This window comes from Lacerta agilis, chromosome 17 (assembly GCF_009819535.1).
Source record: "Lacerta agilis isolate rLacAgi1 chromosome 17, rLacAgi1.pri, whole genome shotgun sequence".
In the NCBI taxonomy this organism is placed as follows: domain Eukaryota; kingdom Metazoa; phylum Chordata; class Lepidosauria; order Squamata; family Lacertidae; genus Lacerta; species Lacerta agilis.
In genome coordinates, this window is record NC_046328.1 from 1,720,317 (window position 1) to 1,746,157 (window position 25,841).

Below are 25,841 nucleotides of genomic sequence, written 5' to 3' on the forward strand. Positions count from 1 at the left end.
GTGAAGGCAAGCTACAAAAATTAACTATAACGGTCACTGATCCTGCTCATGTGGCACAGAAAATGCATTTTGGTTTCTAAAATTCATTCTGATTGTGCAGATAAAATGTAACTGGTAGAATTATATAAATATGGGGTATCAGTGTGTGAAAATAGTCAAGATCCAATGATCCCCCAGGCATGCACCTCTAGATGGTGGAGACGTCTTCACTTGGTTGCAAGTGGCCAATAGTCAGGTGCAAAATGCACCTGGCACCTGCCTAATTTTGAACATTGGCTGCAGTAACAGTATCGGCATCCCTCTCTGCAGCCTCTCTTGCTCTGCAGCATGCATCCCAGCTAAACCCTTCATCCCTGCTTCCTGCTTACATCCCTCCCAACTCTTAACTTCATAACTTCTAAGATCTCCTTTTCTAACACACGGAGAGCCCTCACATTTGCATTCTCACACCCATTTCCCACTGTGTAGTGGGAACACACTCTGAACTCCCTCTGCTCTGAACTCTCTTGCTGTTTATCTCCCCCATGTGGTCATCTCACAAAGGAAGTCTGTCTGACTTCATTAACACTTGCTGATTGGGTTAGGATTATAATGTCCAATATACAACCCAGGAAGTGTGCCTACTTAACTAGCTTTTACGTGTGCTGTTACAGAGGATGATGAGTGGTTCCATCACACCTTATTATCCCTAATACCACACTTGGGTCTAGCTATTCCTAACGGTTCTAATTAAATTCTAACATTAATCAAACACAAGAATTTAGCACACATGGATCTGTTATAACTATGTTCTATTGAGGAATAGTTAATGGCAAAATTTAGCAAACAAGTAAGTTTTGAGCATGCTGCATCCTGCATATTCTTGCACTGTGTATCTGTATCTGTTGCCAAGATCAAGTTTTATTGGTCTCTGGTTTGCACATACCTAATCAAGAATGCCATATTGTGGACCCATGCACATTGTATCTGGGAGGGGTGTGGGAAAAAGTATTAATAGAAGACAAGCACAACCTGAGTTGGATAAAAGTAGGCCACAGCTTTCTTAGGGTAGGCATTGGGCATGAATCTATGTTATCTACCAGCCTACCTGCTGGTTGATGAGCTTTTTCAACAGCCAGGGTTGACCGTTGCTGACCCACCAAGAGGGTATCCTATATACTGGGAAGGGCAGTAGCTCCGTGGTAGAGCGTCAGCCTTGCATGCAGAAGGTCCCAACTTCAATCCCTGGCAAGGCTGATTGGCTCCCTTCAGTTGCCAGCCTGGCTGCAAGGCATGCAAAGCACCTCACATCAGCTATAAGTTCCCCAAAGCTTCTCCCTTCCCCTTGCAGCTGTTTGGGGCTGCAATGGCTGCTCCTGGGTACAAGGCAATTGTGTACCACTGGGCTCTCCCTGTATGTTAGCATTGTAATAGTTGTCCTAGATGGGTAGCTGAAAGGCAGGCAGGAAGTTGATAACCTCAAAGTTAATTTTTCAAAATTAATTTAACACCAGTATCAAAAATTTAGTTAAAACAGATCAGGAGAATAGTTCCTACATGGGGTAAAAGTGCATTTTACTATTTTTTCATAATTTTTCAAGTGCTGTTGAAAATCATATTCTACTTTAAGTTTCTGATTCTTTTTTTCCATATCATTTATAAAAAAGAAAAGTATTTGTTCAATGCTCAGTTTTCGGTTTTCCAGATACTTGTATTACACTTTTTATGGTGTGTTTTAAAATGTGCCCAAATAGGAATGCACATTTCGATGAAAAAATTGTTCATCTCGTGGAAGGCAGTCGTGTCCATGTGCGTTCCAGTAAGCATCTCCTGAGCCATCCGGTGATATGAGAACAAATCTGTTTAATTTAATTGGGGTTTTAAATGTAAGACGTAGGCTACCATCAAATGAGAGTGCTTTCTACTCATGCCCCTCAACGATAAATGGAGCTTGAGCAGAAACAAAACATTTGAATGAATGAGCCATTTATTTCAATGGGGCTTGCGTGGGAGAAATGCTTGGTGGGTCGTTCCCATGCTTCACCTCTCTAGTTCAGTAGTCTGCCCTGCTTTTGAATGTCTTAATGCAGGCATTCTTAGATGTACCATGAAAGTTTTAATGTTTTTCTATGACTTAGAATACTGTATATCTTTTGACAGTACATTTTAAAGAGTTTGCCTCTTTGAGATGTTGCACAGGGATTTAACACATAGCTATTTGAATATATATGTACTGTATCTTTGTTTGTCCCAAAAAATAGTTCTTGAACAAGCAGGCCTAGGGTGACCTATGGTGGCATAAAACAGCTTCAGTATTAAGACCCCCCCCCCCAATCTTTAGCAGACAGAAGCTTGTACAGTAAGCTGAATATTTAAGACTGTGGCTTTGCCTGCTCACAATTTCCATTTGGAGCCAACATACTGGGTGGATTCAATGTATGACTATTTTCTTTGTTGTCCTGGCTCCACATACGTTTTTACGTTATATGTAAATCCTCCAGTTACTCTGTGGTTTATATATAATGAACTATAGTTCTAGCAAGAATCTGAAGGTTCCTGCTTTGGAATAATAGCAGAAGACATATAATAAATGGAAACTCTAACTTACTAACAAGCATGTTAATTAGTTGTGGTATTATAACTAGCTGTTGTTATATCAGCTGTTAAAGATTTGAGTTTAAAAGTCTGCTTCTGTTGCTGCTACAGTGGGGAGGAAACAATCCAGAGTCTGGCTTGTTGTTTCTTGGAATTTGGACTCTTGTTTTTTTCTGTTTCTGGACAGAAACAAACCATAAGCCCATGTTCCACGAAACAACAAATATAACATGGAGTTTGGGGCACCCACCAGCTTGCTGCTTGCTCACATTATACCATTATTTTAACTGTGGTTTCAATGTGATGCATAAACCAAGTTGTTGTGTCCAAATCTGCATGCCATAACTCATAGAATATAAGTGTGTTGTGAGCTGTTGGCTAATGCAGTGTGCAAATTGTACAGTACTGCCTTAGACCAGTGATCTCCTAAAATATCTACCACCATGGAATTGTTTCCACATCAGTTTGCTTGTGTACATCTGTTGCAGCATTTCTGCAAATAGCAGGGGATTTCAAGACATGTTCTGTCTGAGCTGTTACAGTTAGGTAGTCGTGTTGGTCTGCCACAGTCAAAACAAAATGAAAAATAAAAAAATTCCTTCCATTAGCACCTTAAAGACCAAGTAAGCTTGTTCTTGGTATGAGCTTTTGTGTGCATGCACACTTCTTCAGATACCTGAGCTGTGTTCATCTTAGAACTTGCTCAGGATCCTGTTTGCAGCTATTTGCTGCAAGGGGGCTCTGTAACTGTGATCAAGCTATTTTTCAGAGGAGCTTTTAACCATGACTTGTTTCTACACTGAGAAACCCCTGTTAAGCTTCTGAGGGGCCCTTGGATCCACTTAGAGGGATAAAATTTGTAGCTTGTGTAGCTTGTATGAAAGATTCATGTTATAAAACCATCCAAATGTCATTTATTTGTGTTGCACTAAGAAAATTAATTTTGTAAAGTGCTTTGAGGCTTTATTACAAAAAGGTTTATCAAATTTGTTTTTTAAAAATAAACATTGTAATTTCAGTTACATCTTTTTAAATTTCTGACTCCATAAAAACTTTTATGTTAGTTACTGAACTAGTAAATAATAACTTTATATTGTGAATTAACCTGCTCTCAGGCTGGTTATGTGTTAAGATTTTTTAAAAAAATGTTTTAGTGTAAAGGGAAAAAGTTTTGAAAAGCACTCAGTTTTTCTTTCATAAACATAGGAAACTGCACTCCACTCCTCCAGTGAGGAGCAAAGAGGAACGGAAAGGGCAAGCACTGCTAGCAAATAAAGGAACAGTTACAGGTGGGTAGCCGTGTTGGTCTGCCATAGTCAAAACAAAATCAAAAATTCTGTGTATCTGAAGAAGTGTGCATGCACACGAAAGCTCATACCAAGAACAAACTCAGTTGGTCTCTAAGGTGCTACTGGAAAGAATTTTTGATTTTGTTTCAAATAAAGGAAGTGAGCTGTTGTTGTTAATTCATTTTTAAGTACCAGAAGAGTTGACAGCATCAAATGGGGAGAACTATTCAGAACCTAAGGGCAAATGCTGAAATATCAAGTCACCTTTAATATTGGGGAGAGAACACCTAAACTTTCTCTAAAGGGCAAGATCTGATAAAAGTGTGCTGAGGGTGGCAGCTCAGGTGTGTAGATAGCTGGGTATAGATGACTTATTTAATGTTTCTGCCTTTATGGTATGTTTTGAGTGAACCTGTAGTAAAAGTTTAAGACTATAAGAGGGGGGTGTTTTTGGTTTGGCTTCAGGGTTCTGTTGAAGAAGAAAACATATGACACAGCAGATATATAACCCTGGACTGCAGAGAACAGGATTAACAGCACCCTAAACTGCTCTGGTTCGCCAGAAGCGGCTTTGTCATGCTGGCCATATGACCCGGAAGCTGGACGCCGGCTCCTTCGGCCAGTAATGTGACATGAGCGCCGCAACCCCAGAGTCGTCCGCGACTGGACCTAATGGTCAGGGGTCCCTTTACCTTTAAGCCAATAAATACAATATTAATGCGAGTAATTTCTTGACTGCTGGAGGACTGCCATTTGGGGTGGGGGATACCATTAAGGAGCTTTGGTGCGAAAACAAAATGTAACCCTATAGTGATGCCAGAAGAGGAAATGGGATACTTTGGGGCTGGAAGGGAGGCAATGGCTGTGCATTTTGGAGATGTGGTATTACTAATAAACTGCAGCCCTTCTAACCCCTATCCATTTTCAAAGCAGCAGGTCTGCCTTTAATAACCTGCAAAAAGAGAAGTACCTTTACTCTCTCAGGCTTCTGTCAGTCATTCAGTTGTCATTTTCTACAGGTGCATACCTCCTTTGGCTCACTGACCCTTCCCTTTGTTCCCTCCCTCCTCCCCTCACCCTTCCCACTCCACCCATCGGAACTTCTTAAACCTTCCTCTTTCTACCTCTTTCTGCCACTCCTATGGATTCTGAGGCCAACTGGCCACCACTTTTGGATGCCTCTTCCTCTCCATGTGGCTCCTCTTTCTGCTTTTGCCAACTCCTCATGCTAATTGGTGGTGGCAGTGGATCCCTAGGCTGGCTGAGGAGGAAGAAGGTAGCCAATAGAGGCTCTGGCCAGCCTGTGGATCTCCACCCCAGCCAGCAGACTGCTGCAGCCACCACTTGTCACGCTGTAGTTCAAATGCCATCTGTCAGCAATGACGGGAACTACTGTGTGACGACAGGCAAGTGCAATAATGATAGACATCATTATTGCAGAATTTATAGTAGAAGTGCAGTAGGTTTGTTGCTTTGACTTTTTTCCCTCTGTCAGGAAAAAATATTTTCCTGTGTTATAACCATACACAACAATATTGTATAACCGTTTATTTATTTTAAACATTTATATCCTGCTTTTAGTCAACAAGCCCCAGACTAGCTTTCATTAATACTGCCTTTCTGTCAAGGCACTCAAGACATAATATACTTTAAAAATACTTAGGTAGAACAACAGAGTCCTCTCAGGCCAGCTGATGATCTCTTCAGGAGCTGATGACACAGGTTCGTTTCAAGTTGCCCCAGGGAAGGTAGGGGAGGGATTACCTCAGCTGTTTTCTCCTGCTCTGGAGGCTAGGACCCAAACCAATGGATTCGAGTTACAAGAAAGGAGATTCTAACAGTCTCTTTTAGGACGTTGTGGACTCTCCATCCTTGGAGCTTTTTAAGCAGAGGTTGGATGGCCACCTGTCATGTATGATCTGTTTGAGATTTCTGCATTGCAGGGGCTGGACTAGATGTCCCTCGGGGTCCCTTTCAACTCTACAAGTCTCTGATTCTATGAATATGTAAGTACTATATTGGGAATTACAGCTCCTGTTCTTCTAAGGAAAGCAGTAACAAGGCTAGCATTGAGGGGCTTTTCCTTCCTTTTCCTGGAATGGCAGAAGCTGGATAAACATTCCCCCTCTCCTCTCTACTGAGCCTGACCAGCAGTGGCATTCCAAGGCGTGTTCTTGCTATGAGGTCAGAGACAATGAAGTCATAATACAAAAGGTAGGAGTGAGGAGAGAGCCCACGCCCTCATGGACTTAACTGTGCACTGTGGTGCTGCTAATTAAAGAGCACAAGCTGAGGGAATTTCAGGCTGAAGCTTTCCCAAGCCACTCAAGGATTTGATCCCCTGGAAGCTGTCTTAGATATTAGTGTTGTGAATAACAGAAATAAAGCAGCCATATCTCAGTTTGGGTAGGTAACTTATAGAATGACCAGAACTTTAGGCTTTAAATAGACTTTGTGTTATTTCATACCTCTGTATGCGGTTCAGCTGTTACTTCCACAAAACATCGCCTTGTGGCAGAAATCCTTAAAGGTTGCAACATTTTAGCGGAATATGACCTGCTGCAATAATTCCACTTCTGCTCTTTTGGTACCCTGGACTCTCTACTGCTTTCTGTATCAGAGAAGTTCCATTTGTCTTATATTTTCCTGTGCATGTAGTATGTTGCTGGGCTTAAAATTTAATTTCCCAATAGTTTGCTTCCACTTAGCGTTTCTTTTGAATGCCAACCTTACTATACTAAGACTGACAAAAATTAGATGCTCATATATGAATGTACAAGCCCAGCAAGCAGTTAAGATCTGGGGGAGGCCTGTTTCATGTGTCTCTTCTGCCTGGCATAAGAAGGGGTGGGGAAGCAGAATATGACCTGCCTGCTTTTTGAAAATAGTATGAGAACCTCAATGGGGAGTGGACACCTGGTGGGCATTTGATACCTTGGACTTGACTGACTTGTGGGGAGAGGACTCTGAGGCTGATCCCTCAGTTCAGGAAGCTGCCTTGTATGGCTGTAGTTTATATTGGTGTTCATGTCTTCTTTCAGACATGTTAGGTGACCTGACATGCATTTGTGAAAGTGTACTTCACATTTTTTTTCACCCTTTTAATCCCTCTTTTTTGTATTAAATCAGTTTTACTCTCAATGCATTGTTTAAATGAGCTTCATGCAGTTCTTTTTCCTAATTGCCTAGGAGATGTTCCATAATTTGAGCTATCCTACAGTTTATTGAGTTGATGACTCCATTGAGAAGACAATACACAGAGTTGGTTTAGCTCCTGCACTAGTTATCATTCAATAACTAGCATTTGAATGAAGAAAGAGTGGGTGAGGGAAAATTGATGAGTGGGAAAATCTTTAGTACTCTGCTGGCATGGAAGGAAATCTCTTCCGAGGCTAAGGAGATGAGACATTTTAAAAAACAAACCACCCACTACTTATCTTTACAAAGAAATCAGCTGAATCTGAACAGCAGCCTTACTTCCTATGACCCCAGGTATCAGGTGCAACATAAGTGTTCAAGATACCTGAAGCAAACTGTTTTCAATGATCCATTTGGTGCATTATGTTCTTGTGGGTTTGATAAGCAAAACTGAGATGCATAATTCTATAATTCTGTGAAGTTGAAAAAGCTATTGAAAGTGACTTCAGCTGGTGTCCATCTGCACCCTTATCTGGACAGGAAAGCTCAACTCAGGCTTCCTCAACCTCGGCCCTTCAGATGTTTTGAGACTACAATTCCCATCATCCCTGACCACTGGTCCTGCTAGCTAGGGATCATGGGAGTTGCAGGCCAAAAAACATCTGGAGGGTCGAGGTTGAGGAAACCTGCCTAACTGCTGTTGTCTTATGCTCTGGTAACCTCTAGGTTAAGGTTACCAGACTTCCCCGTTTCCTGGGGACAGTCCCCGGATTTATAATAATTTACAAATTAGTCCCATACAAAATCAATTGAAGTTGAAAAGTGTCCCCAGATTCATTGAAAAAAATCTGGTAACCTTACTCTAGGTTAGATTACTGCAATGTGTTATATGTAAGGGCTGCCTCTGAAGATGGTTTGGAAACTTCAGCTGACGCAGAATTCAGTCACCAGGTTGCTCACTGGCGCAGGATGTTTTGAGCATCTTACATTGATCCTGGCCCGACTGCATTGGCTACCAATTAGTTTCTGGGCTCAATTCAAAGTGCTGGTTTTGACCTGTAAAGCCTTCAGTGGCTCAGGACTGCAATACCTCTCTCCATATGAACCTACCAGGACCCTGAGATCATCCTATGAAGCCCTTCTTTGTGTGCCTCCCGCATGAAAGGTCTGGAGGGTGGCAACACGAGGACAGGCCTGCTCTGCAGTGGCTCCCAGGGAATGCTTTCCCCATGCAGGTTCAGGCAGCGCCTTCATTATACACCTTTAGGCACCAGGCAAAAACATTCTTCATCAGCCAGGCCTTTGGCTGATTGACACCCGATGCCCTTTTAAATGTGCTGTGGAAGGGGAAATTATTGGGTTGTCTTTGTTCTCATTTTTTATATGTATTTTGCGTTTTTTTATATTATACTTTTATGTCGTGAGCCACCCTGAGACCTATGGGTGTAGGGTGGTATACAGATTTATTAAACAACAACAGCCTAAGCCCTACACCAGGCAGCCTGCTGAAAGATTTTGTTGGAGTTTTGCTTGCTGTGCTGATCCATCTGTTCAGCAAGATCACTTGGCAAAGCTCTCCTTAGACTGCATCATTCTGGACTGCCAGGATGGGATGGCATTTCTAAAGGCTGCCTTCTTGCATGTAAGAAAACTAGCAGCTTAGGGATGGTGAGGAGGGAGAGAAGGGAAACATATGAAAAGAAAACAGAAAAGCAAGTGGGCAGTTTGGCTAAATAATGCAAAAGCAAAGCTTTTGGCAAAATGGCTTTGATTCTCTTGCTTGTTTTGGATGGTAAGGTAATCTTTGCAGGCAGTGTGGTGTAGTGGTTAGAATATTGGACTAGGCAGGGGTCAGCAAACCTCTTCAGCAGGGGGCCAGTCCACAGTCCCCCAGACCTTGTGGGGGGCCGGACTATATTTTTTTTGGGGGGGGGGGAATGAACAAATTCCTATGCCCCACAAATAACCCAGAGATGCATTTTAAATAAAAGGACACATTACTCATGTAAAAACACGCTGATTCCCGGACCGTCTGTGGGCCAGATTTAGAAGGCGATTGGGCCGGATCTGGCCCCCAGGCCTTAGTGTGCCTACCTATGGACTAGGATATGAGAGGCTCATGTTCGAATCTTGGGCCAGTTATTGTCTTTTCCAGACTAACCTATCCCACTGGGTAGCTGTGAGGACAGGAAGGAGGAGAACCATGTACACCACTTGGGCTCATTGAATTGAAAGGTGGGATATAAGTCTTGGAGCTTATGTTAACCTTTGCCCCTTTTAATGTTAAATAATACTGAGGATGTGAGATAATGTGTAAAAGGGCTGCAAGGAAGGGTAATGAGAAAAGGGACAGTGCATAGAGATTTATGTCTAGGGTTGGATGGTATTTGGATCCTCTTCAGACCTTTGATTCTATTATGCTTAAACAAGGATAACTGGGTTTGTTCAACATGTCCCTGAACTTTTGGATTTCTCAAAGTTGCAAGGAAAGTGTATGGAGACAACTGCTTTTTGTTTGTATCTGGTGTTGGCTGCCGAGTGTCAGGTGGCCTAGAGAAACCTTTGGCCTGACTCCATAGGATTGCTGCAGTGCTCTTAGAATTAATGAGATAGTGAGGGGTATTTATCCTGAACACTGACATTCGATTAAAATAATGCTGTAGAATGCAGGTTGCCATGCAGAAGATCTAAAGTTTGGACCCGCTAAAGGGAATTTGAGGGGGGGGGGGACCTGAGTTTCTGAATATAAGGTTTCATTTTAGCCCTGTAATTTCCTTAATAGCTATATAAACATCAATGGAAATAAATTGCTGCTTAAGTTCTGTAGCCATCCCCAAGTATGGTAAAGGTAAAGGGACCCCTGACCATTTGTTGCCTCTTGTTGATTTCCCTAGCAGATGAACTGTTAATGCTCTGCATGCCAGTTATTCTCCTCCCCCCATAACCACTACTTGTGGTCAATCTGCTGGAATTATCATTTGAAGGGTTTCAGGGGGTGTTTTAGCTCAAGGGATTTACACCACTGGCATTAGACTATATAAATTGAATTGTGGCTTTTAAGGGCCTGTGAAATACCAGGGAATAGAAGTGCTTCTCCTTCCTTCCACATGGAGAATCTGTTCTTGGGGGCCATCTATAAATTCTCTTATGCTTTTAAAGGCCTTTTTCATCCATTTCCCCTTGTCACTCTATGCACTATATTAACAAGTGGCTGATTTTTCACCCATTGACTGCCTTCTTGCAGCAGGGTAGGCCAGGGCTGCAGGATTGTTGTAGCTTAATGGGCCATGTGCTGGTGCTTGTTGCTTGAGTGTGCCTGCTGTGTTCCTCCCCTGGTGTGAGTGGGAGAAATGGACCAGGAAGCTGCCATTAAAACGAGGCTACCTACCTGTGATGGCCAAATCCAGTACCCTGGTTTGTAGCTCCCTAGCAAGCCAGCATTCATAAACCAAGAACAAACTATGGTCAGAGGCAGGGGCAGCACAGCCCACTTTGCCACTGTAGGTGAAAATAGGAAGTTGCCACCTCTCTCTCCCCCAACCGCCGCACCAAAGCTGGGTTCCTGCTGCTGCTACTTTTCCTCACGTATTGTTGTGGTGGGGTGGAAGGCACTTGTGGAACTCTGGCGCCACCGTAGGCATCTCCCGCCCCCTGCTCATCACCAGGTCATCTGTGCACACCCAAGACCTGACTTTAATATTATTTTGTATAAGGCTTTCTTGGTATATGCGTCACTTCATAGAATAACGTAACATATTTATTTTTGGTATGTAAGTTCCATTATAATTTATCTCAGGAGGTTTTTACTCCATACTTAAAGCAAATAAAAAATAAAAAATGATAGAACGATCTCAATACGAATCCAAGGCAGACCTTTTAACATCACAGTAATCCACGTTTATGCACCAACTGCCAGTGCTGAAGAAACTGAAATTAACCAATTCTGTGAAGACTTACAACACCTTATAGAAATGACACCAAAGAAGGATGTTCTTCTCATTATAGGGGATTGGAATGCTAAAGTAGGGAGTCAAGAGATAAAAGGAACAACTGGCAAGTTTGGCCTTGGAGTTCAGAATGAAGCAGGGCAAAGGCTAATAGAGTTCTGTCAAGAGAACAAGCTGGTCATCACAAACACACTTTTCCAACAACACAAGAGACGACTCTACACATGGACATCACCAGATGGGCAGCATCGAAATCAGATTGATTATATTCTCTGCAGCCAGAGATGGAGAAGCTCTATACAGTCAGCAAAAACAATACCTGGAGCTGACTGTGGCTCAGACCATCAGTTTCTTATAGCAAAATTCCATATTAAACTGAAGAAAGTAGGAAAAACCACTGGGCCAGTAAGATACAGTCTAAATCAAATGCCTTATGAATACACAGTGGAAGTGAGGAACAGGTTTAAGGATTTAGATTTGGTGGATAGAGTGCCTGAAGAACTATGGATGGAGGCTCGTAACATTATACAGGAGGCAGCAACGAAAACCATCCCAATGAAAAAGAAATGCAAGAAAGCAAAGTGGCTGTCCCATGAGGCCTTACAAATAGCGGGGGAGAGAAGGCAAGCAAAATGTGAGGGAGATAGTGAAAGATACAGGAAACTGAATGCAGTTTTCCAAAAAATAGCAAGGAGAGATAAGAGGGCCTTCTTAAACGAGCAATGCAAAGAAATAGAGGAAAATAACAGAATGGGAAAAACCAGAGATCTGTTCAAGAAAATTGGAGATATGAAAGGAACATTTCGTCCAAAGATTACCATAATAAAGGACAAAAGTGGGAAGGACCTAACAGAAGCAGAAGACATCAAGAAGAGGTGGCAAGAATACACAGAGGAATTATACCAGAAAGATATGGAGGTCTCGTACACCCTAGGCAGTGTGGTTGCTGACCTTGAGCCAGACATCCTGGAGAGTGAAGTCAAATGGGCCTTAGAAAGCACTGCTAATAACAAGGCCAGTGGAAGTGATGATATTTCAGCTGAATTATTTAAAATGTTAAAGGATGATGTTGTTAAGGTGCTACACTCAATATGCCAGCAAGTTTGGAAAGCTCAGCAGTGGCCAGAGGACTGGAGAAGATCAGTCTACACCCCAATCCCAAAGAAGGGCAGTGCCAAAGAATGCTCCAACTACCGCACAATTGCGCTCATTTCACACGCTAGCAAGGTTATGCTTAAAATTCTACAAAGCAGGCTTAAGCAGTATGTGGACCGAGAACTCCCAGAAGTGCAAGCTGGATTTTGAAGGGGCAGAGGAAGCAGATACCAAATTGCGAACATGCGCTGGATTATGGAGAAAGCTAGAGAGTTCCAGAAAAACATCTACTTCTGCTTCATTGACTACGCAAAAGCATTTGACTGTGTCGACCACATCAAACTATGGCAAGTTCTTAAAGAAATGGGAGTGCCGGATCACCTCATTTGCCTCCTGAGAAATCTCTATGTGGGACAAGAAGCCACAGTTAGAACTGGATATGGAAGAAGAAGAGTTTGGATTTGATATCCCGCTTTATCACTACCCGAAGGAGTCCCAAAGTGGCTAACATTCTCCTTTCCCTTCCTCCCCCACAACAAACACTCTGTGAGGTGAGTGGGGCTGAGAGTCTTCAAAGAAGTGTGGCTAGCCCAAGGCCACCCAGCAGCTGCATGTGGAGGAGCGGAGACACAAACCTGGTTCACCAGATTATGAGTCTACCGCTCTTAACCACTACACCACACTGGCTCTCACACCACACTGGCTCTCAACTGATTGGTTCAAAATTGGGAAAGGAGTACGACAAGGCTGTATATTGTCTCCCTGCTTATTTAACTTATATGCAGAATTCATCATGCAAAAGGCTGGACTGGATGAATCCCAACCTCAGATATGCTGATGACACAACCTTGATGGCAGAAAGTGAGGAGGAATTAAAGAACGTTTTAATGAGGGTGAAAGAGGAGAGCGCAAAATATGGTCTGAAGCTCAACATCAAAAAAACTAAGATCATGGCCACTGGTCCCATCACCTCCTGGCAAATAGAAGGGGAAGAAATGGAGGCAGTGAGAGATTTTACTTTCTTGGGCTCCATGATCACTGCAGATGGTGACAGCAGTCACAAAATTAAAAGACGCCTGCTTCTTGGGAGGAAAGCAATGACAAACCTAGACAGCATCTTAAAAAGCAGAGACATCACCTTGCCGACAAAGGTCCGTATAATTAAAGCTATGGTTTTCCCAGTAGTAATGTATGGAAGTGAGAGCTGGACCATCAAGAAGACTGATCGCCGAAGAATTGATGCTTTTGAATTATGGTGCTGGAGGAGACTCTTGAGAGTCCCATGGACTGCAAGAAGATCAAACCTATCCATCCTTAAAGAAATCAGCCCTGAGTGCTCACTGGAAGGACAGATCCTGAAGTTGAGGCTCCAGTACTTTGGCCACCTCATGAGAAGAGAAGACTCCCTGGAAAAGACCCTGATGTTGGGAAAGATGGAGGGCAGAAGGAGAAGGGGACAACCGAGGATGAGATGGTTCGACAGTGTTCTCGAGGCTACTAACATGAGTTTGGCCAAACTGCGGGAGGCAGTGAAGGATAGGCGTGCCTGGCATGCTCTGGTCCATGGGGTCACGAAGAGTCGGACACAACTGAACGACTGAACAACAACAACAACAACAACAACAACAAAGCAAAAATAAATAAATACTAAATTTTTTTACAGTAAACCTATTAAAAGTACCAAATAACAATCAATGCAACACACAAGTAAAATAGCAAAGTTAAAAACTTGATTTCCAATGTTTCAAAATACAAAATGCCTTGGGGAATAAAGAGGTTGGGCACCAGGCAAGCCTCCTTAAGGTGAGCCCAGAGCCCTCTCCTTTGCTGCCCCCTGAATTGCACCTAGTCATGATGGCTAGCCTGCCTTGCTAGCAACCAAACCACGGGTGGCTAAAGCTGTCTGTTTTTTTAGTTTTTAATCATCTCTCTCCTGATCTCTTACCTTCTGAATTTATTATTTTAACTCCTATCGTAAGCTGCCTCAGGCATTTTAATGGAAAGGCAGGAACTAAATGTTTTAAATAAAATAAATGATAAGAGAGGTAGCACTTTACAGTTAGCTTGTGGCGGTGGGAGTATTGCTGTGGAGGACAGTGAAGAAGAACAGGGTCCTCTTAAGAGAAGAAAGAGGGCAGCTGAAGGAGTGAGGGCCATGCAGACGGATAGAATGGGAAATAAGGGTGCAGAGAGAGGAGAGGAAAAGTCCCGGGACAGTTTGGGAGGCTTTGATGCAGATTTTGTGCTAAACAGCAGCAAGTCCCTGAACATTGCACAAAAAGGTAAAAGAAGCTGCCTGTTTTTGTTTCCCAATACATATTCAAACAAAAGTTTGAAACCCATCTTGGGTCAAGAGGAGTAGAAGATGTGTGCAGAGTTTGCTTCTGTTCCTACAGAGGAGCAGCCTGTCCTCTTACAATGCATTTCCGTGCCAGAGTATTGCTAGCAGTCCTAGAGGATGACCTAAAAATGCTGCAAGCACAGAGACTTGTCCTGCTGCCAGGACACTCTGTGTACACTTTAGACCAGGAGCTGCATTCCATAACCTGTATGTCAAGTTCTGAGAAAACAGTTGAGCAACCAAGTTGCTTTTTCGAAACCATTTCAAAACTTCTCTACCTCCTCTAAGTGCTCCTTGTAGGTTATTTAATTGTTCTCACCGCCACCACCACCTGTAACCACTAGCACACAAATGATGCCTCTCTCAAGGACCTTTTGGCATAAGTTGTGTGTTGACAAACAGCCAAAGAAAAGAAACAATCCACCGCCGCCTTGTTGCAGTTAAAGGAAGCCAGTCCTCAGCACATAGTAAGGAATGACTGATTAAAATTGATTTAGGAAAAATAATATTTCCATTTGTTTCCTTCTGTAAAGCCTTTAGTGGACCTCTAAATCAAAGCTATTCACTTTTCCTAGAAACCGTGAAGGAGGAGGAGACTCCTTTATAACTCTGGCTGCAGTGCTGGGGGACTGTATGGGGGGCTGTGGAACGTCTTGTGATCTTCAGCCAGGAATTCCCGTAGAGAAGACGTGGGTGTCTATTCATTTGCTGTCAAGGCTGAGCAATGCATCATGAGTTTTGTTGTTGCTGTTGTTCAGCTCTTTAAAAGCTTTGATTCCTCTACAGGCCCCATGTGCCATCTCCCTCCCCACCCCCCACTCGCTCACTCCCCTTTGCTTGGGGGTGCGTTTTGCTCTGCAATGTCACAGCACTTTATAAATACATAGAATTGTCTGAACGTCTCAAATAGCTGAATATTTTCTATGGTAATGTTAGTAATGTCATAAAGGGCTCTGTTCTCTCTCTCTCTCTCTCCCCCCCCCCCAACCTTTAGATGAAATGTGGAAATTAAGTTAAAAAAAATAAAGTTGTTTCTAATATGAAATAGGCTTCCAATGTGGCCATAGCTAATCTTGCCCTGCAAATGTTCCTTTATTCTTGCTGAGGCTTGCAGGCTTTGTGCCCAGAAGTTTCTTTACAAGTCCTTTAAGAGCAAAAATTACATTTTATCTTTCATTTTTTGTTTCTCTAATATATACACAGGTTTAACTTGGAGGCAAACGACGTAGAAACCCATATTGCATCCATGTTTGGGAAAAGATAGTTACTGCAGACAAGAGGGGATCAAACACTGACAAGAAGATGAGTATGTTAAAACCGAGTGGGCTTAAGGCCCCCACCAAAATCAGCAAGCCTGGAGGCGCATTACTGAAAATAGCTGCATCAGCTGCTCCTGGTAAGGAAGATGAGTGATGTGGCTTTTCCTTTTTTAACATCTTCTGATAAAAATATAATGCTGCACATTTCTGATGCATGTTTAATTTTTAATAGTTGCTATGTAGGGGGGTGAATTTCTGAAGATGTTTTGCAAAAACAGGAGTCAGTTGGATGTTTGGTTGTGTGTGTTCTCCCAGCTCCCCTCCAAACCTTTGGAACATGACATCCTCTCATTTCACAGGGAGGTGGGGGGGGGGGGTTGACCTCCAGCCAACACTGCATTATACTGACCTAACTATATAACCTGGTCCTTATCGGTCTGACGGGACTAGAAACTCTGATTAGGTGATGTGACCAAAGTGTGGATACAAAAGCAGACATACATAGCTGTAGAATAAATATGTCTGACTCTTTCTGCTGTGTTTGGTTCTAGCCCCGTCAGAAAAGACAGCAGCCTGTGAGAAGACACCAGCTGCACCCACTTCAGAAGCACAGGATGAGTTTGTGGATGACTTCAGAATCGGGGAGCGTGTTTGGGTCAATGGGAATAAGCCTGGTTTTATTCAATTCCTGGGAGAAACACAATTTGCTCCTGGACAGTGGGCAGGGATTGTTTTGGACGAACCCATTGGCAAGAATGATGGGTCTGTGGCTGGAGTTCGGTATTTCCAGTGCGAGCCTCTAAGGGGAATTTTTACGAGACCCTCTAAGCTAACACGGAAAGTAGTGACTGAGGATGAAGCCAATGGTACGCAGGCCTCTTACGCTTCCCGGGCAACTTCGCCAACCTCTGTGTCAGCTGCTAGCCTCGTGTCTTCACCGTCTGCAGCAGTGCACCTGCCCCCCACAGGTATTCCCCATAAGACATCGCCTCCTACTGCTAAGGAACTCCCCACTTCTCAAATTACCAATCTTTCCAAAACAGCAAGTGAATCCATATCAAACCTTTCTGAAGCTGGCTCTCTGAAGAAAGGAGAAAGAGAACTCAAAATGGGGGACAGAGTTTTGGTAAGTTTGCTTTATTTCCACTAACCAGCAAACTGTGCCTCCATGTCAACCTGCCTATTCACTGCAATCATTGTTGGAAGCTTTCCTTTGTAGGCTATCAAGAGCTGAGGCAGGTGGCTGCTGGGGAGAGAGACTTCTGGGTGGCAGAGGCTGCAGGCGAGTTGCTGTGTTCCCTACCCAGAGTGGATTGCCAGGGGCCAACTCTGTTGTTTAGGGCTCACATGAAGATCTTTTAATTTATGGAAGATTTTTCTCATATATAAATGAAACAGCTCTCTGTGGCCTTTTAGAAGTGGGTGGGATATTTTTAATGTATTTCTCTTTCTTCCTGGTTTTAATGTATCTATTGTCTGTTTTATTTGATTGTAAGTCACATTGGGCTGGCCTGGATAACACATTTAATTTATAAATAATAATAAGTATTGTGGTATTGTGCTTTATTATCTTGTTAGCTGCACTGAAATATTGTATATTGAATGGTAAAATATATTCATCAGAATAATACTAATAATTAATAATGCAAGTCTATATTACAGTATGGTGGCTGAAGTACAGTTTTTTCTGGATTATGTGGAGGCATGCTTCACTTTCATTCCAAAGAAAGGTATAGCTTAAAGAGTTTTTGCATGAATCAAGGCATACCTTCTGATTGGATGTAAGCAAGCCCAGAGCGGTGGCAAAGTAGGCAGTCTCCACAAAGGGCAGGCAATTAAGCAACATCTCTTTGTCAGGAGAGTCTGCATGATCCAGTCATACCAAATGCAGATATGGCAGGACCACCTGTCTGTCCAGCAGAGGCTGGTTGGAAGGAAGTAGGATCATGGAGCAGGCAGCCTCTGCTTTGGGCAAAATCTTTGGGTTGTATCTGCTGTGGCTCCTGCTCAGAGCAGATCAGTTGAAATTAATGGAGATGACTAACAGGTCCATTAACATCAGTGAAACTGCTTTGCATAGGTCTAGCATTGGATACAACCCTTTGGGCTCACAGGGACCTTTTGATAGTTGAAACAACTTATTTGCAGCAGCATACAGTTTGAGAATTGCAATCTAGTGCCTTCCCAGCATTTCACATCTTGCAGCTAAGACGGAGGGTTCAGATGATTCTGTGGCTAAATTGCAGGGATTTAATCAAACCATAGAAGTCCCTAGAATTAAACCAAAGGAGAGCCAGTGTGGTGTAGTGGTTAAGAGCGGTAGTCTCGTAATCTGGGGAACCGGGTTCGTGTCCCCCGCTCCTCCACATGCAGCTGCTGGGTGACCTTGGGCTAGTCACACTTCTCTGAAGTCTCTCAGCCCCACTCACCCCACAGAGTGTTTGTTGTGGGGGAGGAAGGGAAAGGAGAATGTTAGCCGCTTTGAGACCCCTTCGGGTAGTGATAAAGCGGGATATCAAATCCAAACTCTTCTTTTTCTTCTTCTACTTGTAAGTCTATGGAGTATAACCTGCTAGTTCAGAAACTTGTTAGAGCAAAGTCTTCTCCTGGGTCTTAAAAGTTTCCCCCGCTCTCATTCAATATCCTGTGACCCAGACATTCTCCAACTGCGTTTGCTGTTCATGCTTGTGGGCAGTTAAGGCCAATTGGTGTTGGCAGTTGCTGGGGAAGACCAGCCCATGACCTGCTGCTGCAAGTCTGAATGACGTTCTTCCTCAAGGCAACATACTGTAAATGCTATTGGGCTTGCCCAGTTAAAAGGAAAAAGCTCATTACCTTGCACACACTGACAGCAGGAACATTACATGAACTCTGTCTACAGTACTTCTTGTTACTTTCTTAGACAAGTTAAGTGACTCTGTTTGCCTGCTTGTCACAGCTCTGCAGACATGGCAGTTTCTCCCCAAAAAGCACAACTTAACCTGAGACCTGTTAGATACAAGTAGATGTTTTGACTGGACTGTCAACGGGAAGAACAATCTGGAAAGCCTTTCAGGGCCTGTCATTTGTGAATCATTTTGGTTATCATGCTCATCATGGCCTTGCCCTGCCAAAAGCAGTAAGGAATCCATCCTGTCTAGAATTACAGCTTTTGTTTATATAGGCTGTTGTGATGGCAGCATACCGTATTTTAGAATGGAAGTAAGTGGGTTTGAAATGAGAATTTTAATGTCTTAATTTTAACACATAACCTGAGCAAGAAAAAAAAATCCAGTTTAATCATTGAAAGTGATCCTATAAATATCTGCTCAGAAGTAAGCCCCATAAAGGTCAATAGGATTATCTGCTACCCGGTAAAAGTGTGTAGGATTGCAGCCTTAAGTCCAGTTCCCCACTGATACTACTACATAGATATCCTAACCAGTGGTGTAAATCTGATCATTTTAATTTGCAGTTAAATTGCTACATTATTTAGAATAGAATACTTTGTTTAAATTTTTTGAGATAACATGATTTCTTTATTAGTTTTCAGTAAGAAAATAGTTTTCACTGCTTTGATGGATACGTTTGCTGGTTAGCTTTATTATTTGAGCTCCCTCCCCACCAGAGCAACTGTTTCATCTCCTATCTGTAATCTTTAACTTGTGGTAGCTGTACTCTCTCTCTCTTGGTGATCCCGCGTGGTCAAGGAAGATGGTCTTCCATGAACACAGTCTTAGTGGTGTGTCCGTAAATGACTGTGGAGGCCGGTTCTGGATCCGCACATCCTTTCATAGTGTGGACATAGGTTTACGGGTGGGAGTTGATCATGAAGACGATTTGTCAAACGTGCCTTCCTCTTTGCTTGTTTCTACCTTTCGTCTTGAATTCATGCTTCTTCAAAATCCATCACAGTATTCTCCATGGGACTTTTTTTATGGGGGGGGGGGTTGGAAGACGCCTGTGCACTCATTTGTTTTATGTGTGGAGATGAGTGCACACTGATCCATGCACAGTCTTTGCAGAAAGGCTCTTTTCTGATGGCATGAGTAGCACGACGGTTGGTATTTTCTTACTGTTGCAGCCTTCATCCACCTTCACAGCCGTTGTAACATACCGCTAGTTATCTTTCACCTGTTTTGCCTTTGAGGGCTTTTGGGATACTTTTGGGGGACTACTTGTTGCCCACACCTCTCTCCCCTGTTATAATGAACACAGAGCAAACAGCCCAATGAGATGATTCTCATTTTCAGTTTCCATCAAGGAGGACATTTGATGACAGATGTGAGCCTAAGCATTTGTGGCTTTCCTCCAGAGTTGGTTCTTGTCCAAGGAAGAGGGATGCTGCTGACCCAGTTTGGTGAATGTACTTAAGTTCTCTTAACATGTGCTTCTGTAGTCAAAATATACCGCATTTTTCGCTCCATAAGACACACTTTTTCCCTCCTAAAAACTAAGGGGAAATGTCTGTGCGTCTTCTGGAGCGAAGGCACTGGACAGCAGTGGGATCCCTCGGCTGCCTCTGCCTCTGGAGCCATGGCTCCTGCCCGTCGCTCACTGTAAAGCAAGCAAAGCAAGAGCCACTTACACGGCTTCTGTCCTGCTTTGCTTGCTTTACAGTGAGGCAGGAGAAGGGGTGGATGGGGCTCCCGTCCACCCCTCCTGCCTCACTGTAAAGCAAGCAGAGAGAGAGAGAGCCACTTACATGGCTCCCGTGCCGGTGTCTCCTCCTCCTCTTCTTGCTCCGGTTCCAGAGTCACCTCGGCGGCGAGGCGAGGAAGCTGCCTGCCACAGGCACGCACAAATGTGAGCTCTCCCTCTCTCTTCCTTCCTTCCCTCCCTCCCTCCCTCCCTTCCCTCTTCCAACTTGAATAAAATATGGGGGGGGGGCAGGTAAGCCCCACCTCACATACCGTATCAGCCTTTCTCAACCTGTGGGTCCCCAGATGTTGTTGAACTACAACTCCCATCGCCCCTAGCTAGCAAGGCCAGAGCTGGATGATGGGAGTTGTAGTGCAACAACATCTGGGGACCCACAGGTTTGATTCAGAATATTTTTTTCTTGTTTTCCTTCTCTTATGGTCAGGTGCATCTTATGGAGCGAAAAATAGGTAGCTCGCCTGAGAGGACCTTGCCTTAAACGGTCACATTGAATATTGTGTAATAAGAGCTATCTTAAATGATCCTGGTACACAAAGGCTGAGTCTGCTTTTTAAAAGTCCGTGGAGGATGTGGCTTTCCTTGTTCTGTAAAAGGGTTCTGAGAATATTGTTGCTTCAGGGTGTGTGGAGTTCCAGCCAAGTGATACTCTTCTAGAAGATAAGGAGCATAGAAAAGTCAGTGATATGTCTGCTTTTGCATCCAGCAACCAAATGAAGCATTTGTCCTTCTTAGAAGTGAATGGGCACCCATATTTGGTTAAAGCATGTCCAAGTCTAAAACATTTGCCTTTCCTGCCATTGTATCAGAAGCACTTCAGAGTTTTTGAAAGGAATAAATGTTAATACTCTGTGTTTTTCAACATCTTGTTCAGATGATGTTTCTGTAGTTTGCAGAAAGAAATGGAACTGGTTTTATTTATGTATGGAGGTAGGGCATCCAAGAAGGGTAATGCATGGCTCAGAAGATGGTGTGATGGTCCAAAGCAGAAGTTTCCACTTAGGGGTGAAAGAAAGTGTGTAGCTATGCACAGGCATTTGATTCCCAAATATATTTTTGGATAGACCAACTAAAATTTCTTAATATTTTGAAAGGACGTCTAGCCCGTGTGGCTGCGTCTATAAGTTAAGAGTAAAGGCAAATACTGAAATAAAGGAGCAAGTCAGAGGATCACAGTTGGAATTAAGAGCCTAATAAGAACTCTACTGGATCAAGACGAAGGCATCCCGTGGCCTTGGCCACCTCACTGCTATCCCCGAACTCTAGATTAAGGAATTCTTTTCACTTAAAAGGTTGTTTCAAACTCTTATATCACTGTATGAAGACTGAACTGAAGGCTGCCACATTAAATCTGCAACCAGGCCATAGTGCATGCGTACTTCAAATAGGGTCTTGTTGCAGAAGCTGGCAGGGCAACAGGGAAATGAACAGTTAAATCATTTTGTGGCTTGTTGGATTTGGATACAGTTCTGTGGTCTCTAAACAAGATTACTCCTGGCGTAGGATTTACGGTTGGGTCTTGTATGGCTTTGACATAGCTTGATAAAATCTCCCATTCCTACAGATGAGTTCTAAAGCAGAAACTTGTGCTGCCAGATGTTCACAAAATGTTGCAAAGCAGATTTCCTTGCTTGGGTGGGGCTTAAAAGGAGGCAGCTTTGGGTTTTATTGTGAATTGTTCCGCTTATCTCTCATTTTATTGATCTTCCTCAGAGTATGGATAGATAAGGCAAAGTCCACATTAAATTTCACAGTTGTCGCACACAGCAAAAAAGGCGGTTTATGTACAGATTAAAATATAATGGAGGTTTGGTGATAGTAACTAAACAGCAGTAACATTTGTACTATAGTATCACATCAAACATATAATTTTTAGATCAGTGATACAGAAAAAATAGCTGTTACAGGATAATTTTGGTAATGTTGAGATTGATGAGTGGCATTTTTTCTTGTTACATTTATTTATTTATTGTTAAATTTGTATAATGCCCTTCACCTGTAGATCTCAGGACAGATCACAACATAAAAATACAAGATACACACTCTGGAGGCTTAAACCACTCTGTGTGTGTGTGTGTGTGTCCGTGTGTCCATTCATGCTCTAGTGCAGTGTTTTTCAACATTTTTGGGCAAAGGCACACTTGTTTCATGAAAAAAATCACGAGGCACACCACCATTAGAAAATGTTAAAAAATTTAACTCTGTGCCTATATTGACTATATATAAAGTTATTTTCCCACGGCACACCAGGCAACATCTTGCGGCACACTAGTGTGCCACGGAACAGTGGTTGAAAAACACTGCTCTAGTGCAGGGGTCAGCAAACTTTTTCAGCAGGGGGCTGGTCCACTGTCCCCCAGACTTTGTGTGGTGCTGGACTATATTGGGGGGGGGGGAGAAATGAACGAATTCCTATGCCCCACAAATAACCCAGAGATGAATTTTAAATAAAAGCACACATTCTACTCATGTAAAAACACGCTGATTCCCAGACAGTCCACAGGCCGGATTTAGAAGGTGATTGGGCTGCATCTGGCCCCCGGGCCTTAGTTTGGGGACCCCTGCTCTAGTGCTCTAGTATTTACACATTCATTAATCATTCTCAGCTCAGTCCATTTTGTGCTTTAGATAAAGTTGATTCTTGTCTGTGAAATGCATCATGCCCCAATAAACCCATTTGTTACAGTCTCTGTAAATCTAGCGTTTTCTTGGTTTAGATGTTTTGCCTGTGCCCTGCATGGGACTATTTTCAAAAGCCTAGGAAATAGGCTTCAAATTTCTGAGCTCCCTGGATGCCTGGGATATAGGGCCAGCCCAAGACATTTTGGCATCTCAAGCAAACCACAAAATGTTGTCTCCTTCCCTGCCAGGGAGGAATGGGTGAGTGAAGATCTACATCAGGAACAAGAGGGAATAAAGATCTACATTGGAATCTGCTGACCCTGTGGATCCTGTCACCTGAAATGGTTGCCTCACCTTGCCTCATGAGTGGGCCGGCCCTGCTAGGATAGTTTTTCTCTCTCTGCCATGTGCACTCTGAGCCAGCGTTTGAAATTTGGCAGGAGCCAGGCACATTTGGCCCCTGACTATCGTCCACTTGCAACCAAGATGGCACCTGAGGTCTCCACCATCAGGAGGAGCATCCCTGGGGATCCTTGGATCGGGACTGTTTGTATTGCCTTCTTGCATTCTGTATACCACACAGTCAGTTTTGTGTTCTGCAGGTGAAGAATTTTAAAGACACTTGTTTACATTGCTGGGCTTGTTCGTGCCATTTGTTCTCCTCAGGAAGCATTTTATGTGCTTGTAGAAAAGAGAGATAAACATCTCCTTCAAGTCCACATTGTGGAAAATATGCTACTTTTGGATTTGACAAATGAAGTTTAATCATGGTGTTATCCATGCTTGTGATTAAAAACACAACCGAGTACCAAACTAAACTCTTCCTCTCATCAACCCAGTCTGCAAAATAGTCCCAGTGATTTGCCAGATCAGCTGCTTTGGCTCATTACTATTTTACATCACCCTTTCTGAATTATATGGGGTTGTCATGCTCTGCTAAAAAAAGATTTGGCAGTTCTTCTTATGCTCTTCAATTTTTTAGCACACTCCCCCCATTTGAGTGAAGGACATGAGTGCAGCTGTTGCAACTTTACCCTTGTTTTTGGTAAATTTGTCAAGTGGACAAGGGGAATAATACCAGTAACAATAATAATACTTTAATTGTTTATACCCCACCCATCTGGCTGTGTTTCCCTGGCCACTCTGGGCGGCTTATGACACATATGAAAACATAGCAAAACATCAGACATTTAAACTTCCCAATACAGGGCTGGCTATGTGTTCTGGGACTAAGTTTTCCCATTCAGCAAAACTATAGCATAGTAGCATGTCAAACAACTACTATTGTTGAGCTAAATACTAGCAATAGATTATGTTTCGTAATTTTTTCTGCAAAAACTTGAAATTTAATTGACTTTCTGTAATAGAGTCTATGACAGTCATAATAAGCCCTTTGGGCAAATTTGTTATAAGCAGAGGCCCAGCATATTACTCCAGGGCATGCTCTGGAGTTGGGCTCTGGCCTGTTCTTCTAGGAAACAAGCAGCAATGTTGTGCTGAAGTGCAGACAGGACTGTTAAATTTTCATGAGCTTACCAGATCCTCTTTCCCTCTCCCTGGCCTGCTTGTCTTCAGGTTTGTCATAAATTCCTGTTCCATACATTGACCACTTATGTCTTATTATTTCTTAATGTTTACAGCATAAATTGTACCATCCATATCAAGGGTGAGAAAGCCACAACAACAACAACAACAACAAATTTATTAAATAAATTTGAGGATTCCTGTGAGGATCACATGGCAGTTTATAACATTAAAACACAAAAATACATAATATAGTAGCAAACAAAAACAGTGCTCCTCCCCCCAGCTTAAAAGGCCATGGATTGTTTAATTATCCAAAGGTCTGGGAGAAGTTGTAACCTGAATCAAGTTGTGCATATAGTAGGTGCTGTGAACACAATTTAACATGTGCACTTTAAAAATAAAACTTAATTTATATTCTTGTGTAAAAATTTATTAGAAGCTCTTAGTATTAGGAAAGTTTGTGTTGGTGGATTGCCCTTCAAATTTCCTGTCAAGGTTAAAAGGGCCATTTCTGGTCTATTGTGCTTGTTGGCAGTTGTAGCTTCCTCTGCCAAAAAAAGAAATGAAATGTCCAAAATACCGGTAACTAAGCTGAATGAAATACATTTCTTTGAGGAACTAGTTACTATTTTGAATTTGACATGTGCTGAGAATGGCAGTTCCTGGCATCTGCAGTGGTTCAGTCTTGTCTCAGTTGTGCAAATGTACAATGGAAGCTTGAGCTTCCAAATATGCAAGTGGGCATTTTGCTTCCATCCTTGCAACTGTTTTGTTTCTATGGCACAACAGCTTCTGGAGGCCAAACAATAGTTTACGAAACTGGAATGTAAGCCATGCTTTGCAAACCCACTTCAAACCATGGCTTCTAATTCTGGTTGCTGGTTGATTGAAAACCTGGTTTGCCAGTTTGGTCATCTTGCCAAACCAAGGTGAGCCTTTTAAAAAAATGGTATGGCATGGTGTTTTGAATTGAGCCAGTTACAAGCTTCCACCATACAGTCTTCTCGTGCTTGCGTAATCTGTTGTCAAAGTCTTTGAGGAGTTGTGTGAGGAAGAAAGTAACCAATTAGGAAGAATTGTTGGATGTGCATTGGAGAATGCATGGTAGTAGGTTAAAAATTAGCTAAATATGAAAATGCAACAGATACATGATTAGAGTATGCAAAGTAATTCTTGTGCTTCCAATTTAGTTTTGGTGCCTCTTTTTTTAAAAGGAAATTAATTTTGTTTAAAAATCCTTCTTTCTCCTTGCAATCAGGTTGGTGGAACGAAAGCTGGCGTAGTCCGTTTCCTGGGGGAGACCGACTTTGCGAAGGGAGAATGGTGTGGTGTTGAATTAGATGAACCCCTAGGGAAGAACGATGGTGCAGTAGCTGGAACAAGGTTAGTTGAAAATCCTGGAAGTTCTGGG

At 42.8% G+C, this 25,841-nt stretch overlaps 1 protein-coding gene across 9 annotated transcripts in view; it reads left to right on the forward strand.

Moving 5' to 3' along the window:
• The window catches only part of CLIP1 (CAP-Gly domain containing linker protein 1), a 111,919-nt gene that overhangs the window by 13,222 nt on the left and 72,856 nt on the right, over positions 1–25,841 (forward strand). For all 9 annotated transcript variants that reach the window (XM_033174213.1, XM_033174216.1, XM_033174212.1 and 6 more), the window contains exons 2-4: positions 15,588–15,780; positions 16,195–16,769; positions 25,689–25,813. In XM_033174213.1, coding sequence (XP_033030104.1) covers positions 15,687–15,780; positions 16,195–16,769; positions 25,689–25,813 — 794 coding nt within the window. In that variant the 5' untranslated portion in view covers positions 15,588–15,686. The remainder of the gene's footprint in view (positions 1–15,587; positions 15,781–16,194; positions 16,770–25,688; positions 25,814–25,841) is intronic.